The sequence below is a fragment of the Melopsittacus undulatus genome, chromosome 1 (assembly GCF_012275295.1).
Source record: "Melopsittacus undulatus isolate bMelUnd1 chromosome 1, bMelUnd1.mat.Z, whole genome shotgun sequence".
In the NCBI taxonomy this organism is placed as follows: domain Eukaryota; kingdom Metazoa; phylum Chordata; class Aves; order Psittaciformes; family Psittaculidae; genus Melopsittacus; species Melopsittacus undulatus.
Window position 1 is genome coordinate 93011988 of NC_047527.1, and position 18002 is coordinate 93029989.

An 18002-nucleotide genomic window follows, 5' to 3' on the forward strand; every position below is an offset into this window, starting at 1 on the left:
TGCTCAGTGCCTCACTAAAGTGTCTCACCACCTCTATAAATCAAATATTGAGTAGCTTTGATTACAGACTTAACTACTTTAAGTGCAAATAAAGGCTTGGGTATTGGTAGGCATTTCACATGCTGAACTCTTTGCCAAGGTGCCAGTCAACTACCTCCCCTTTCACCTTTGCCTGGGAACAACCTCATCACTGGATTTCAAGATTATGCTTTCAACATGCCCTGCCAGAAATCCTCTCTCTGAGTACTAAGAAAACAGGAGGCATTCATTATCTCTGGATCTCCAGGTGCAGCCAACACTGGTGATTAGTGGAACAAAAAGGGAAAACAAAATACGGGTAAGGCTTTCCATTCTAGATAATTTACAAAATATAAGTCTGGTTAAGTTATGCCTTTAAAAAGTCAGCATTTATTACCCAAGGGTGAAAACTGATTTTGCTTTGTAAATGTTATGAGTACAGGCACAAAAAATCCTGGATTTGCTCCTCCTTGCTCCAATGGTGGCCGGGACTACTCAGTGTTTCTTTGCCAAAACCAGGAAACAAGGAGTCTAGGGACATAATAATACAGCAGACCCATCAACTTCTTGCTTCCTGAGCTGCTGTCTGCAGAGCAAGGTGCAAAGCACAGAACCACCACAGTCACCTGCCTTTAAATTCCTCACAAGACCCCAAGCTCCACAGAGTCCAGCAGAGATTTCCCCAACTTGAGCAGCTCTGGCTTATCATTTTCACAGCTCTTTGGATGCAGGAGCTCAGACCCAAATTGGTTTCATCAGCAGCTGTATTAGATTTGCAGCCACATTCCCATGACCATCCCTAATGCAGCAAGAAGCTGAATTTTCCATCTTTCCATGGATCTGGAGGAATTCAGCAGCGAGGCTTTTGAACAATAGCATGCCTGTCCTTTTCTGAGGACAGGAAGCGCTTATCAGCCTTTTCAGCAGGCACTTTTGTGATGCCCTGAGCCATGCCACCAGGAGCTAAACTGCAAAAGGATAAAGTGTCTGCTGTTCTGCTGCCTAGATTTGAAAAGTGAATAATAGAGGCCTCGCCCTCCAGTACGCAATGCATGCTTTTTGTGAACTGCCTCATTTGTAAAGAGATTTCTACAGCCTCTATGGCTTAGTCATATCACAAATCCAAGTTCAGTTTATCTCTTTGATAATGGACTTAGAGTTAATTATAATGCTGGAAAAAAACTGAGGCAACATTTTAACACTGGGTCGCACAAAAATAAGATTCTGAGCAAGCAATTCTTTATCCCAAAGCCTTTCCCATCCCACACATGCCAGTCCTGGCCGCCTTCCCTCGATCTGTCAGTTTTAGTCTCAGCAATTTAATCGCAGCCTTGTAATCAAGTTCCCTGGCTCTTTCCTTCCCATCTCAATGACACTCTGCTCAGTTTCAGGTGTATATATTGCTGGCTGGGCTTTCAAGATCTCCTCTACACACAAAGCCTTTGTAATAACAGCAAAACAAATCCAGTCTCTCAATTTTCAGCCTGGCCTAGAAGGACTTGACACCTCACACTTAGATGGCAAAGGTGACTTCTAAAAGAAAGAAGGTAAAATACAAATGATTATTTTGTCCACCAGTCTAGCTGGCTCCCAGTAAAAGAATTTTCCTTTTTTTCTATGATGGGTTCCTCTTTTTTCTCTTCTGCTTTTCCTTCCAGAGACTCTTGGGTCCTTCTCACCATCTCCTTTGCTCCCCACCTTCCCTGTGGTCTCAAATCCTTTCTCTTTAGCTCTCAAAGCTAACGTGAGCACAGAACCGCACTGTGCCTTAATGCAAAGCCTAGCTTCAGCCTCCCAATAAGCACCACAGCTTTCTGATACAGATGCATGTACTAAAGATGTCCCTAAAGGAAGGGAGAGATCTGTTTGCGCTGTAACATACTTATAAAGCCTGAGCCAGCATGACACATTTTAACCTCCTAACCCCACTGATATACGTAAATTACAAATAAAGTATAAAAATCAAAGTTTAGAGGGGACAAACTTTCTTCCTCCTATTAAAACTAATTTGGTACAAAGTTCTAAGTAAGATGAAATTTTTACACTGACTTTACTGGCAATCAGCTGAAAAGCAGATTTGGTGTCAATGGGAATTTGGCGTAGGGAATGTCAGACAAAATAGATTTGATGTGTATTTTTCAAAACATTTGACATCTCCGCACTTAAGTGGAGTCGACTGCCTACAAGAACGCACGTACACGAACACAGGAACACACTTCCACAAGGACTACAGGTCTAGGAACTAATTTGTTCCCCCTCATCCCTCATGTTTCAGACCACTTTCCCCACTTATGAACTTGTTACCCACAGAAATAAGTAACGCAGCCAAACTTACCTAATGTCCATGCAAAGTAATACTTTGGTTTTGCTGCCTGTGCTACAACATACAGGTAACCAAGTCTTGACAAGAAGGGTGTTTTATCAAGAAATTCGTTATCAATAATATATGCCATAGGAAAGCTCTTGGTAAGTGTCAAGAATAAAATGAGAGATACTAGTGTGATACACAGCTTGTACATCACTGCTCCCTAAAAAGCACAAACAACAATGAAGCATTCATTAGAAACATTTGCTTAAGGGGGAAAAAAAGGCAGTGCTCATGACATAAAAAACCAATGCATTTCAAGAACCAATAAAGTTAGCAGTGACAAAGTTGATAATAATTAATTTAAAGAGGTGGTAAACGAAAGGTCACTGTCAAAGCTTTGGCTTAATTTGGTTTATTGAGCTACCTATAGATAGGTACAAAGGACAACTAGGAATCAAAATTGGTGACGAACTTCACAAGAGACTCCTAACATCAGTCAGTGGAGGTCCTCAAATGAGAAAGGAAATAAGCAAACAAAACCCAACAATGGAAACCAGAAATCCTCCATAGAGGTATTGTTGTCTCCTCTAACTAAAGACTGGATTCCTCCTGAAAGCCAAAAGCATTCAGTACAATAGTAGGTCCTACTGTTCACCTACCATCCAAAGCTCCAGCTAAAAATCACTTGTCCTAAAAGCATACATTTTACCCCATATTGTGGGAAGTTATGCATGCTGTGTATCTGCTATGCCACAGAATTTTCTGTTGCAGCTCTCTAGCTTTCTATATATTACTATAGACAATCATGTCAGTAGTTTGAAGCTCAATTTCAAATACACATCAGGAGTAAACTCTTCTTGATACAGTCATAATTAAAAAGGTATGTCTAGCACTTGGGTGCCATGTAAAAATTGACTCACATTCTCAAAAGACAAGTAGCAGTGCAACATACTATCAAAACAACAGTGTGTTTTTTGATCCCAAGTACTCTTTATATATTCTCCATATTCTGGAATAAACTAATGTGCAATTATCTTTAATGTTAATTTTAATATTTTCTGCTAACTCACATCTAAAATTATATAGGTCTTATTCTGACTAATGTAAATCAGAATTAGCACCACTAAAGTCAGTAGAAATAGAAGGGTGTGCAACAGGAATCAGATATGCATAGGCACATACTCAACTTCTGAGGAGGCATTCTGCACACATTCACGAAGCTACACAGTGTCACCTTAAGGGAGAGGAATCTGGTTCTTGTGCTACATTATCCTACCTTACAAGGTCATTTTCTAAGAAGGTTTAGTATTACTTTAAAAATATAAAATAAAATTTGCATTAATAGTATGCGAAAAATTACCTCTACATCATCTTACAGCTTGAGATTCTCTTACAAAGAAGAAACTAGCTGGAGAAGCTAGTTTCTGATTAGACGTGATTCATGTACTTCTAACATCTCTTGCCTATGGGTGAGATTTTACTTGCATTCCTCTTCTGTCTGAAGCTGTACAGCAACTTTTCATTGTCAGAACCTGCAGACCATTCCCATTTGCTCCACAAAGGACATGCATTAACCAAGGCCCCTTTTTGTAAGCCGAATGCATTTGGGAATTCAAGAGAAAGACACTAGCCCATTCACCCCTGACCCCGACATAAAAGCAGGGGCCACTTCACAGGAAAAAACTCACTAACATTTACTGGGAAGATAATCCAAAAATGGATTTTCTTCTTAGTTTTTAATTATGAGATTCATCCTCAAAGCTGTACTCTCCTGGCCTTTGCAATAAGTCTTTGTCATTTTAAAACTTACAGTTGGAGAAGGATCAGGAAGTCTGTCATAACCCTTCTGCTTCCAGTTCACTTCTAACAGTTTCATGTGCACATGCCTCCCTTCAATGAAGGCTATATAATCCTTGTAATTGCTGCAAGGCCCAGCTATGATGCTCATAAAATTGAGGAGATAGCTTAAATACTCCAGTAAAGAAGGTCTTGACCTGTGAAAATCATCCACACACAACAAAACAAAACAAGGTAAAACATAGCAAGGGCTTTCACCAGTGCTTTTTGTTTTACTGTCTGCCTCAGCCTCCAGCTCTCTCCTACCACCCTCCCCTCAGCTGAAAGCTCACTAAATCTGTTTTGGAGAATATGAAGCACAGCCTCTCTTATATCCCAGTGATGTCTGGCAGATGGCAGTCACAACAAGGGTATCGTGGAAGTGCTTAAGCTACAGGTGAGCAAATGCTACTGATTCGAATAGTTGTCATCTTATTGCTTAGAAATATTTTAGTTAAAAATTAATAAATTTTAAATACCCACTCTCAAACAAATTGACTTGCACATTTTGAACAGGCCAGCAGTATCAGGAGTGAGAAGCTGGTAATTGTCTTTGAACATCTGTCCAGTATGTCAGGGACCAGTAACAGCTGGTAAACCACAAGCTGAGTGACACTGGTTTCACCAAGCTGTGCCATGCAGTACCTTGCCTTCTCATGCAGAACACAGGGCAGGGAGAATTTAAGACCAGGACTCTCAGGCCTGAAAGGAGCTCTCATGCACCCTTCAGTTCAGCCTTTTGAAGAATGGGAAGTGTGATGTGAGACATAGAGGAAGAGAATGAAGAGGCACTCTGCCCTACTGTGCAAATGAAGGAAGTAGTTGACTGTATTGTATCATGAACAGGAAAAGGAACTGATAAGAGAAAAACCCACAGAAATTAAAAGACACCTGAAGATGAAAGTCAAAGAAAATCCATCATATTCACTATTTCCATTTTGCAAATTCCCACAAGTTCTGTTGGGGTTTTATATTAGATGTAAAATGAGGAAGACCCATTGCCCTTGCTATGGATCAATGGCATGGAAAGGAAAGATGCACAGGCCTCTCACCACTAGTGCAATTTGTAAATTGTTGGGCTTGTTTTATTGCTGTGGCAGAAAACACCAACATCCAAATTCTACACAAATACACAGTGCTCTCCACTAACATCCTAATAGCCACCCTCCAAGTAAACAAGGATGAGAATAGAAACTAGAGCACAGTGGTTCAGGGCTCTCCTATCCAAGAAACAGATGAACACTCATAAACTAAAACCCACTTAAAATTCCTTCAGACCAAACCAAGTTTCTAGCAGGAAAACTAAGCAACAGTTAAACATTTGCTGTTGTCTACTTTTATTCTGAAGCAGAATTAGCTTGCATAAACAGTTAGCTTAGCCAGGATTTTCTGCATTCATGCTAGTGGTTATTGTAGATGTTATTGCCTAAATGGTATGTTCCCTGGTTAAAGCATTTCACAGAAAGATGCCACAAACAACTGGGGTAAGGCTCATCTTTCTGTTCTGCAAAATCAGGTCGATGATTTCGGCTTCTGAGCTCTACAGTAAGATTAAGAATAAAGTCATTAGTTTCAGCTTAGATCCTGCACATGGTTGGGTGGGGAGACATGAGCAATGCATGAAGGAATGTACAGAGGATGAGTGAGAAACAAAAACAGACCAAGAACAGGAGGGAAGACAAAAGGCTGTATTACCAAAGGGGATTTAAAGCTCTTCAGTTGTGACTTGTCTGCCATCAGCACTTGAGTTACTGGCATGTACTTTTCTGTTATGAGCTCATCTACTGTACAAGAAATTAAAAGAAGGCCTGTTTGGTGAGAATCTGACTAGAATTAATCATATGGTCACAAGGGCCCAGTGCAGCTAAACATTATGCTGTGAGCTATAAAAATAGACACAAAGCTCTTGGTCATACCAAAAGTTAAACAAGTCTCCCTACAGGATTTCTGCTTTTCAAGAAATTACTCCCTCCTTACTTTTAGAAGCTCATCAGCAGATTTTCTGATGGCTGAATCTTCTGCCTTGGAAATGAAGGAAATAATTTCCTCAGCCTTGAACATTTCATGGTGAAGAGTAGTTATGGTTCTAAGACTAATTCTGTAACACCAATTCTTCAAGAAAGAAACAAGAAAGAAATAATAATAAAAAAAATCACCTGTATCCTGCATGTGTATTGAGAGATAAATTAGGGAAAAAAAAAAGGTGCTCAAAGATATGATCAACATGCAGTTTCCCTCCAAAACAAGTCACGCAACGCAAAGGACTAGGACTGGTAACATCACAGAGGGAGTTGGGAAAAATAAAATTTCAGAATCCAAGAAGGATAGCAAAGAAAGCAGTAATTGAAGTGGCAGAGTCAAACCAAAACAGATTTTTACTACTACAGTGGTTTGCTGACAGAGGAGGAGTATTCTGCTTGGAAAAATAACATATCAAAGATAGGATGAAGACAACACCTGAAAGTCTATATAGCACAGCCTTGTCTTGAATATAAATGAGTTGATTCTGCAAAGACTAGTTTTGTTGCGCATGGAGTCTGTATTTAAGTCAATGAGATGTTGCCAACTTCAGTGCTTTACTGACTAGCACAGGGTGATAAAGACAGGAGTCTTAGACTGACAAAATAAGAAATAAACCAGAGAGTATATGTTTGTGTAAGGAGGGTACTGACAGCAGCATTACAAACCAAAACTGCTCAAGAAGATAGAAAAAAACCCAGGTAGGACTTTTGGCTTATCATGGGCTGGAAAGAAGGGAACATTTTCATGGCCATGTCATTAAGCAACCTAATCCCTAAACTTCTTTGGATGCAATTAAACACAAATCACTAGAAAAATTAAATTCTTACTTTACAGCAAGGCGATTCTGCTCAGCGGTGAGTTCCTCAGCTTGTCGCCCTATTCCTAGAGAGAAATAAAAGCCACATTAGTTCTTTCCAAAAGCCAGACAGTGAAGGCTATCCCTAAAGCCTTGTATTTGTATCCCACAGATAACTTTCTTTAGCCACAAACTTTAAGGTTTTGTCACAAGCAGTCGTAATACAGCTCAATTCCTAACTTTCAGATCAAGTATACTCATGCTCTACTCCACCTCTTCACCCAGTTCCTTACCTCTTTTCCCCTTCTGCACCCTTGCTACACTTGCAGAAAAAGCAGCCACAGTATCCTCCACACACAATGCAACTCTCAGTGCCATCAGCTAGCAGCGACCCTCAGCAGCCTCTACTAACAGTCCTGGCCTGGAAGAACCTCTGCTGCCAGAAGGCAGTGGTTGATTTAAGCATAAGGCTCCCACAGGCTTCTTGGTGAGAAATGGAGCATTTCACAGCAGGAGGAGTGGACAATGGAAGAGAAACTGACTCTTTAGTGAGCAGAAGCTCCACTGGTGTGAACAAGCAGCTGGGCTGCCTGCTGCTGGAGCAAGCCTAAACACACATACCAGTAATAATCTGGAATTGTCCAGACTGGAAGGGCAACTTCCTGTTGAGTCCGCAAGACCTTTGGGGCCAGAGGTAAAGCACAGACTCACTGCCCAGGGAAACTATGGAAAAGTCTTTTATGAGAGCCATCATCACACTGTTCACAGCTCATAGCAAGTATCTCAAAACCTTCACTCTGAAGCTTAAGTTGCACATACTGTGAGGAATCCCACTGGTTTCAGCAGAACAACTCACCATGGTATGAGTCACAGCACTCAAAGCTGAGCATGCACATACACAGCTTCACAAGATGGGGGCCTTAGCATCAATTAGCACAACTGTTCTAAACTTTGTGGCCATAATTACCAATACACAAACACAAGATTCATTTCCTAAAAAGACTGCTGATAAACTACTCATTTCCATTCTCTCTCCATTCTTTCAGTTTGCAAATACTGGGAGGGTCTGAGTTCCAGAGAAACAATTAAGCACTTAATTACTTAAGGGGCTGGGTATTTCATTTGTCTGTTTCCATTTATGGGCAGCTGCATTCCATTTTTACAGATAGATATTTGTAACTGATACTTGAACCACAAGCTGCCTCAATTGCGCTGTGTATGGAGGCTCACAATGTAACGAGCCTTTTCACCATCATTGATCTGTAGGATTTTTTGTTTTCTTAAAATGCTTCTGTATCTGTTGTTATCTTGTCATTTTGCTCATTTACCTTAAATATTTCAGGTGTGTATCTAGGTGCATCTCCTAAATTTTACATCATAATAGCTCTATTGTAGGCTACTCATTTAGTCACCACAGCTTGTAATGCAATGGGTCTCAGACCATCAGAAATACACATCACAATGATTGACATTTCTAGCCTTACAGCTGTACTAGACACAGGCATTTTACTGGGAAAGAATAGCACTCTTTGTCACAGCACAGCACAAGACTGAAGACAATGTTATTTTGCTTGCAACTGTGATTCTCCTTTCACTGGGAAAAAAAGCTACTGAATTCCATCTCATAACCCACAGAGTACATTAACACTGTATATATCAATGATAGCATATTTTTGCTGCATTAATGGTATTGACTGAACCTACGTATCAAACACAACTCTTGATTTCTGAGAATCAGGAACACCTTCAGAGAGCTTAATGGAGGTGCACTGTAGCATCTAAATAGCAGACACCAGTGTTAGCTAAAATCCAAATAAGAACCCCTCAGGGAGATCCTAAGGGGGAAAGCAGTTGTCTTTGTTACTGCTAAAACAGTTCAATCCTAGAGAAGTGATCAAAACCTGAAGTTTCTAATTTTCAACCACAAAAACATTTTTCTTCTTTATTTGGAGCAGCTCGCTGAACTATTTCATCCACCCTGTAACTCAACCACAGAATGCACTGGAATAAAAAGACTGTCTTCAAAACATGGGAAGAAATTCCTTTTCTTACCATCGTGTAACTGGCATGCAAGTGTTGTGATCTTCTGTGTAATTATCATCAGAGGACTGTAACAAAGAAAAACAATAGTCACATGTCTCGTAATACAGATTATTCCCAACTTTCGTACTGAATATCTTTATCCCTTTAAAAGGCATAACTGTACTTGCAACAAGTGGAAAACATCCAATTAAAACTGAAGGAGGCACTCAGGCATAAGACAATTGCCTGAGTTCAAAACAACTCTACGGTAGCTTGCACTGGAATTTTTAATTGCTAAATGTGCACAAAGCCCTATTTTATTTCTCCCTATCCTGCAGCAGTGCAAACTGTAATTCAGGAGGAATTGCACCACTAGGAAATATCAGCTTCTGCAATCAACTAGGTTTTTTTTTTCAAGCAAAGACCAAATTTAAGCCCCATATGACATAACACTAGAATACAGCAATACTGCTGTAACATAACTCTGTCTCTTCTTACTGTTACTCTCCTATTGTCTGTCTCCTCAGTGTCCAAAAAAAATGTCGACTCTGCAGATATACATGCTTATTTCCCCTCATGAATAGCCCTATGAATTAATTAGGACTGTGTGCAAATACCAGGATAGCTGTCAGCACAGCAGTTTTCCCCACTCACTTATTGGACAAGCAACTGCCATGTGGATAGCCTGTCCAAGATGTACCATCCAGCTGGGAATGTCTGGGCATGTGTGATCTGGTGCTCCCAAAAACATGAGCTAGCTCTAGCTGAACCACACTTGCAGGCTACAGCTACCCATCAGCTTTGGTGTCAAGCAGTCAAGCAGTGTAGGAACAGCCACTGTTCAATAGGACTGTGTATACTTCCTATATGCAGTTCTATAGAGCTTCTTACCATTGTGGGAAATGTGAGATGCTTCAGGGGCAAAAAAAATGGAGAAAAAAAAGAGCAAAACTCAGTTTGGTGCATCAGTAGCTGGTCCCCACGAGGGTAAAGGATGCAGCCAGGAGTATTCAAGAGAATAAGAAGATAGGTGGAAAACCATTGAGGACAACTAACTAGTCCCTCATAGGCAAAGGTTCCAAGGCTAATTGTGATCCATGTACAGCTTTTAAGGGCTGTGGCTCCCTAAACGCAAAGCCTGATCTGGAAGGACACTGCCTTTGAGATGGCAACCACAAGCACCAGGAGGTTGCAACGGGTGACAAGGATACATCATAATTTAAAAGCATTAATTGTGATATGTAAAACCAGTTCCACAGAAGAGATTTGCCTGTGGTGAAGATTAATGCAATGGATTGTGATAAATTTTCAACATAAACCATACAGAGGTTTCTTCTTGAACACAAATTGCATCTTCAACATGGAAATGAAAACCCAAGTTTGTGTACATGATGTTTACAGAGTTTGACCATTGTATGGAACTTTTGAAAGAGAAAGAGACATAGATGATTACTCCAACTATTATGGCTATCCAGTTCAAATATTGTAGTAGACTGTCTGGAAATCAACAAAGGAAAAAATGTTGAAAGCTCTTTTTCTTTTCTTTTTTTTCAGCAATGTATTTTTTTCCACCAATTTCTCAAGGTAAAAAAAAAAAAAAGAGAAAGTTACCATCAATGACAAATCTATCTAAAATAACAAATGTTCATGTTTTGCAGAGATTTTCAAGAGATTCTGTATCATCATTGACTAGATCAACCTGCTGGTTATAATCTAATGTAAACTCAATGTCTAATATGAACAGTTTGCAAACCAATTACCCCACTATGATAAACCAAACTGATTATCAAGGTAATTCATATGCTAAGCATGGTAAACACAATAATATTGGAAAAAGACATTCTTTCTTCATAAGTGGGTTTGGTTTGGTTTTGTTTTGATTTTAATACTAATTATGGCTGACCTTTTTCAGGAGTCCACATGTGATTTGCATTTTCTACCCAAAACGAGAGAACATGCAGTATCAGGCAATTTCTCAATCAGAAACTATTTTTATCACTTCAGCAGTCCTACTTGAAATGTCAGTTAAAAAAGTTTGCTCATAAACCCTAGAACATGCTTAAATATACACAGATCTGGAATACAACTCTGACACAAGGGTTTATACAGCAGCTGTCTTTGGGTTATCTAGACCCCTGATGACAGCTAAGGAATGGAAGAATATAGCAATGACTTTCATCTTCTAAGCAACTCCAATATTATGAAAAAGTCATTCTAATTTTTATTCCAACTTGTCTTTCAAGAAAAAATATTTATAAGCTGTTTTCACCATTATCTTCAACATCTTATTTCTCAAAGTAGATTTTCCCAAATTTAGCTTGCCTTTCAAAGATAAATAAACCCAGATTCTTTAAGCATATGAAAAAGCAGATTTTTTTTTTAATCCTTAAGATAGAGAGAGGCTGTCAGCAATCCAGCAGTTCTACTGCAATAAACACATTTTTATTTTGTCAGTGCTTGACCTATTAGTTTTGTGGGTGAACACTTAACACTTGTTCCAAACTGGCTAAATTTATTGCGTATATTTCTTACAGTAAGCACTTTATGCCAATATTGAAGTGGGTGACTTTAAACCTCAGGCTCGGAGCCAAAACTGTGCGCCTTTAAGTGCCTAAATTTAGACACTTGTCGTAGAAAATTGGGCCCCCCACTGTAAGACAGATGAACCAAAATGCAAACAGTCTTGATACGCTGATTAACTGAAGGGAGCAAAGTGCAGCCTGCACTAAAGTAACACAATGTATAAACAGAGAAAAGAGAAGTTCTCTTCATCTATATTAGGAATTCATCTCCTCATTGACAGCACATTGAAACCTAGAAGAAGTCAGCCTTTCCTGCACTTTAATCAGAGAAGACAAAATGTGCCTGCCTCAAGTCTCTACTCCAGAGAAGACATGCAAGCACAAAAGCGATGCTACTGACACTGTGGGTGAGAGGGAGATCCACAAAGAACATCTGAGATGCTTTCAGCTCTCTCTCCTGCCATCATCATATTACACATCTACATATCTTTTCTAGGTGGAAGAAGGCGGAAACCAGCTGTACAGTGGCAATAGGATGACACCCTCTAGATCTTTCACAAGATCAGTATCAGATACCATTAAATGCTTCACACAAAGGGTAAGCAAGGTTTCAAGTAAACAGGCAGCATCTTCCTCCTCCCTCACTCATATACCATTCGCCCACTGACTTGATTTCACTGGGGAACCAAGCCTTCACTGCAGGTAAGGGCAGAGCACAACAGAACAATGGCAGTGCTGGAGCTCCCCCTTCTTCTGGCACCCCTTTGGGTTGTGTAGGCCCCCCTTCTGCACACTTACACCCATCCCATTTTATCCTGGGAATTCACCAATCTAATCTCATGCCACACATGTGCAGAGCAAGTCTAGGACTGGCTTTGTTTTTCCAGAAAGAAGTGCAGAGCAATGCATGAGGATGGAAGTCTTGAAGCAGTATTAAAAATTAGATAAGAAAAATACACCCGAGTAGGGGGAATTAGTGCCATCATTTCCAAAATAGACATGGGAGGGGTTGATTTAAAACTTGGCCATAGCATTGAATTATCATTTCTAGTCAGCCTTTCAAGCAAGCTCTAATTTTAAAAAGCAATAAAATGTCACAAAGTTAACAGATAAAATATTGCATTATATCACATATAGTCAATTGTTTCCTACATGATAATGTTTTAAACCTTAGACTACTAGAAATAGTCTGCAGTGCTACAGATAAGAGGAGGAGCTCACAAAACTATAAAACTTCCAACCACCTTGAAAAATTGTCCCAGGGAATCAGTATGAAATAGGAAACTTCAACAAATAATAATAAAGTAATATACCAATCAAACAAAACTGCCTTTACCTTACGTTAAATGCTAAAAAATGACCTTAAAAAGGAAGACAAAAATCCAGCAGTTTACAGAGAGCACTCCATAGTGGGTTTTACCCCCCTAATTAAACCTTCCAACTGAAAACATGCCAGCTAATGTAATTGTTAAACACGGCTTCCCTCAATGTAATAAATTCACCCAGAAGCACAGGCCAGTGGAAATAAAAAGGTCAACATCAGTTGTAGACTGCTGTGGGGATCCTCCCCATAGCACAGGCTGGCTTCTACACTGAGCAAGCTTCAATGCTGATGAGAGAAAAGACGTTTACCAAGCAGAGCCTGCCTGACCTTAGGTAATCCCATCGAGGAGTCTGGCACATGTTTGCTAGAAATAGTTTCCACTGACCTGATTTCACTAAGAGAGGAGGTGGAGTCAAAAGGCTCATTGCAGACAGGACTCTAAACCAGCAAACATGTATTTCACTTTTATCTCTTTAGCCCTCAAGCCACAACGAGAAGTTCACACAGTCACACTCTGCTCCAACACAAACTGTGCTGCCGGAGGGATTGCCAAGCCAGAGATGCCACAACAGCTTTACCGGCAATGGGCTCTTACTTCTGCTTTCGACAGCAAAATGAAGAAGTGCTGAAGGAAAAATACTTTACTAAACACACTCATGCGTCCAGAGCAACTTACAGTTAGGTTCATGTGGGTTTTTTGGTGAAAGCTCGCATAGATGAATTTTACTTGAAAGATTATTTACTTCTGTAGCTGTGCAGAGCTCTCTAGTAGTGACTGCCTGCTTGCATTTTGGCTAATTCCCACATAGCAGCTCTTGCAGGGCTCCTGTGTAATCACTGGTAAGTGATAAACCATAGAATCATAGAATGGTTGGGTTGGAAAGGACCTTAAGATTGTGTAGTTCCAACCCCCTCCCATGGGCAGGGACACCTCCCACTAAACCATGCTCTCAGTGCAGTTTCAAGTGAACAAATGCCCGGAGGAGCAGCCAAGAAGCAAGCAGGCATGGAAAACAGACTGACCACCCCGTATTCACCCTGCACCTGCGCTGCTGTACTGCCCCTGGGGACTTGCTGAAACCAGAGTTACTGAAAGCTGTTGAATATGCCCTGCAACAACACACTGCACTTCACACACTTAAAAGACAAGGAAACAGAAATAACAAACTGAACTCGCAGGAACAGTCGGTATTTCTGCACTGTGTTCTAACACGGTAACAGAAAACTTCTATGCTTGTTTCCATCTGCAAATGTATTTCTTTCATAGAAAACCAGCTGCTGTATCTTTGTTCCTTCGTTTTGTGGCTTATACTAAGCCACTGAGAGGGGGGAAAAAAACAGCAAGAAAGCATTAACCACCCAACAAAAATTCACTGCCTGAAGTGATGTTTGTTACTGAAGTATCTGCTTACACGACTTTTTGAGAGGGCTTTTTCAATGACTATGCCTTTCTAAGCAATTTGCTGAGAATGCTGCTGCTGCTTTTGCATTTGGGATATAGTGAGCGCAAAGAGATGTCCACTCCTTCTGGAGAGTGATGTCCACCAAATTGTTCATGTAAGAGCAAGAGTTGACATCTGCAGGGAGGAAATTTGCTCAAGTCTCCCTGATGGTTCTAAGACCAACAGAATATCGAAAGCAATGCCAGTGTGCGTGGCAATTTTCACAAACTGGCCTTTCCTGTAAGGAGCAGCAAGAAACACATATGCCCAATCATTCCCTCATGGTCACCAAATGAGCTGCAGTATTAGGAAATTTTGCTTAGATACTGTAAGAATTCAAAGAGGAAACAAAAAAAACTTCATGGTCTTAATCAAGCAAAGAATTAAAGCAGATACAACTTCCACATGGATGAGGAGCTCCTCTGAACTCTGTCCAGAGGATCACATGCATACTCTATTTGTTCATGTAGCTTGCTAGACTGAAACCATGTTTACTACTAGTTTCCAAAAATCCCAATCAAGATCCCTTGATTTATTTTAAACTAATTTATCTCTAAAACCATAATATTACTGTATTCAGTCTGAGCCCGTGACAAAGAAAAAAACCCACCAAACTGTGTGCTAGTATTACCATTTTTATAAAGCTGTATAGAAACCAGGCAACTTACCAGCATAATCCTCTTAGCATAAAGAAGAAGAAATAAGAGAGAAAGAGAGAGAGTTAGGGTTTAGTTTTCCTAGGTACGATGTATAAATGCCACAGCAAACCAAGCAAAATAAAATACGCATGTTCCAAAGATTGATTTGAATTAAAGGAGAAGCACAGCATTCAGTTATTTTACAGTCAGTGTTCAAAAATTAATAGTTTTCTTTAAGAAAGTAGTCAAAAGAAAATTGCTATGTCACTGAAATGGAAACTTTGTTAAAATAGAATCATAGAATAGTTAGGGTTGGAAAGGACCTTAAGACCATCTAGTTCCAACCCCCCTGCCATGGGCAGGGACACCTCACACTAAACCATGTCACCCAAGACTTCATCCAACCTGGCCTTGAACACTGCCAGGGATGGAATATTCACAGCCTCCCTGGGAAACCCATTCCAGTGCCTCACCACCCTAACAGTAAAGAATTTCTTCCTTATATCCGATCTAAACCTCTGCTGTTTAAGTTTCAACCCGTTACCGCTTGTCCTGTCACTACAGTCCCTAATGAATAGTCCCTCCCCAGCATCCCTGTAGGCCCCCTTCAGATACTGGAAGGCTGCTATGAGGTATCCATGCAGCCTTCTCTTCTCCAGGCTGAACAGCCCCAACATTCTCAGCCTGTCTTTATACAGGAGGTGCTCCAGCTCCCTGATCATCCTCATGGCCCTCCTCTGGACTTGTTCCAACATATATAATTTTTAAAAACTAATTGAAATTAAGGTGTAGCAAATTGGAACTGGTTTCCATTGAAACCTGGCACATAGTTAAAAAAATAAAATAATGGAGTTTTCACAAAAGTACTAGCAGATACATAAAAACCTCTTAAATAAAAAAATTGCTGCAAACAGCTTGAGTACAGTTTTGATTGTGGGAATCAGTGACCAGGCCTACCCTTTGTGTGGGTTACAAGAATTAACGAGTCATTAGAAGTGAACAAATTTCCTTCTTAACTTTGAAGTGGTGAGTCACAGTTTGATACTCCATTTTCCAGTTTACATAAAACATGACTCAAAAGTTACCCTGTTCCACCAATCTTTGCCTGCATTTTACAAGGTGTGTTCTGGAAATGGGGGAATTCAAACAACCAGCTATTACTAAAGAACCCCCCAGCTCCCCAAATAATCTATTTGCAAACACACATCAAAAGGGTTATACAAGCAAGCTGTTAAGTGCACAAAGCAGGTCAAGAGAACAAATGAGGTATGCCAGCTTTCAGCACCATCACTGTGAAACACTCCTTTAGCATCTAGCTCATCACTTTTGGGAACTGACATTGCAAAGCTGATAGCACTAGAACTGGCTACACGACTATTAGATGTGGATTAAAACTTCCCCCTTGCAATTAGGTACCAGACTTACAGGATACTGAGAACTCAAACACAAGTCAGCAAGTGAGAGGCTCTTTGTCCCCTTTTAAAGATTCCCTCAGATAGAGTGCTTTGTCCTCTCAATGTATGTCCCCAGCTACTTCACCCAGAAGAGTGCGAGGCTGGACGGAAATGGGCATTGCTCCACGGATTCTGTTTCAGTTGTTTCTGAAGTCCTGAGGGAGAACTTGAAAGCCATCCTTCCAGCCAGAAGGCTGTTAGAATGCTCCCCTATTACTACATGCAACAGATGTGGAACCACAAAACATGGGAGAATGAGCAAGAAGGGGTTGAGTTGTTGCTCATATATGGTAAAACTGTGGTCAGGGAGTATATTTTGTCTCTCTGGGTCATCACATCTGTTTAGGTATGTGCATAAAGTTTTAGTGAGCACATATAACTTACAGCTCAAGAAAACCAGTTTTAAGACAGATTTATGAGACTGACCTTTGTTTCAGCACTTAGGATTGCAAGTTTTTACTGATATCACTGCAGTATTTTTATTTCATCTTAGTTTTCAAAATACACCATGAAGATGTAGCTCATATCCATACTATATTTTCCAGTTGTTTACCACTTGGCAGCTTTATGTTTGACTGAAGTTTAGGAATTGGTTTATATCTTGAAGCATCAGGACAAAATCAAATAACAAAGTTCAGTCCCATTACTATCCTTAAGCTCATCACTAGAGAAGAGTAGCTCCATTTTCATCAAGAAAGCAGAAAATGTTATAAACAGCCACCATTCCTGTTCTTCCCGTTCTTTCAGCAGCAGACAACACATCATGGTGCATTTCTGAACACACTGCTCAGAAAAGCATGTTTTCTTGCATTTCTGTGTCTCACACACACACACAGCTACAGCATTCCGGTCTCATTAGTAGGCTTCTTGGTATGTCATGCTCTTTTGGGACATGCTTTTGTATATTAAAAGAACTGCAGAAAAATATAGAACTAAATTTCTCTAAATGCACGAGTTACCATTTCTGTGCCCTCCTCTAATTAAAAAAAACAAAAACAAAACCCAAATTAAACCTCAAAAGTCTTAGAGGAACTTTGCCCCTACTCCCTGAAATACAATTAAAACCTTAAATCCACCACCCACACAGACAGCAAAAATCTTTGGTTTCCTTCTCTATGCCTAAGAAGACAGAGGCTTGGAAAAGGCATCAACCTACTTGTGCCAGTTTACAGAAACTTTTCATAGTATGTTACTAATTACTCTGTATTCAGACATTCAATTAAACAAGTGGAATACAGATTAACACATTGTTTTCAAATCATGCAAGGCCATACCTTCTTCTCATAAACAAAATATACAGGGTTAGCTGTGTTTTTGCAAAGCATCCTCTACTGCTTCAGCTAAATCAGAGCCCACAGTATACACAAAAAAACACTGTTCCACAGAAATGCATACTATATAAAAAGTTGTACTATTCAAACATCAGCCACAACCCATCTCTGCGTGATAACCCGTAAGCCCAGCACCAGCAGTGAAAGATGATTCTGTTTTTCTGTTTGCTTGGGCTACCCACACACCTAACCTGCTTCTCTGGCCACTCACCTCCTGCTCAAGTCCTGTCTTCCCACCCACTGGACTGCCTGGGGTGGGAAACACCTTTCCAGAGGGGGCATCAAGATA

The 18002-nt window shown here is 40.2% G+C and overlaps 1 protein-coding gene across 2 annotated transcripts in view; it reads right to left on the reverse strand.

The window, feature by feature from the left end:
• Positions 1 to 18002, reverse strand: part of MBOAT1 (membrane bound O-acyltransferase domain containing 1) — a 55751-nt gene that overhangs the window by 9999 nt on the left and 27750 nt on the right. For both annotated transcript variants that reach the window (XM_031049731.2, XM_005149966.3), the window contains 4 exons: positions 9033 to 9088; positions 7012 to 7066; positions 4137 to 4320; positions 2354 to 2546 (listed from right to left, as the gene is read on the reverse strand). In XM_031049731.2, the coding sequence (XP_030905591.2) occupies positions 2354 to 2546; positions 4137 to 4320; positions 7012 to 7066; positions 9033 to 9088 (488 nt within the window). The remainder of the gene's footprint in view (positions 1 to 2353; positions 2547 to 4136; positions 4321 to 7011; positions 7067 to 9032; positions 9089 to 18002) is intronic.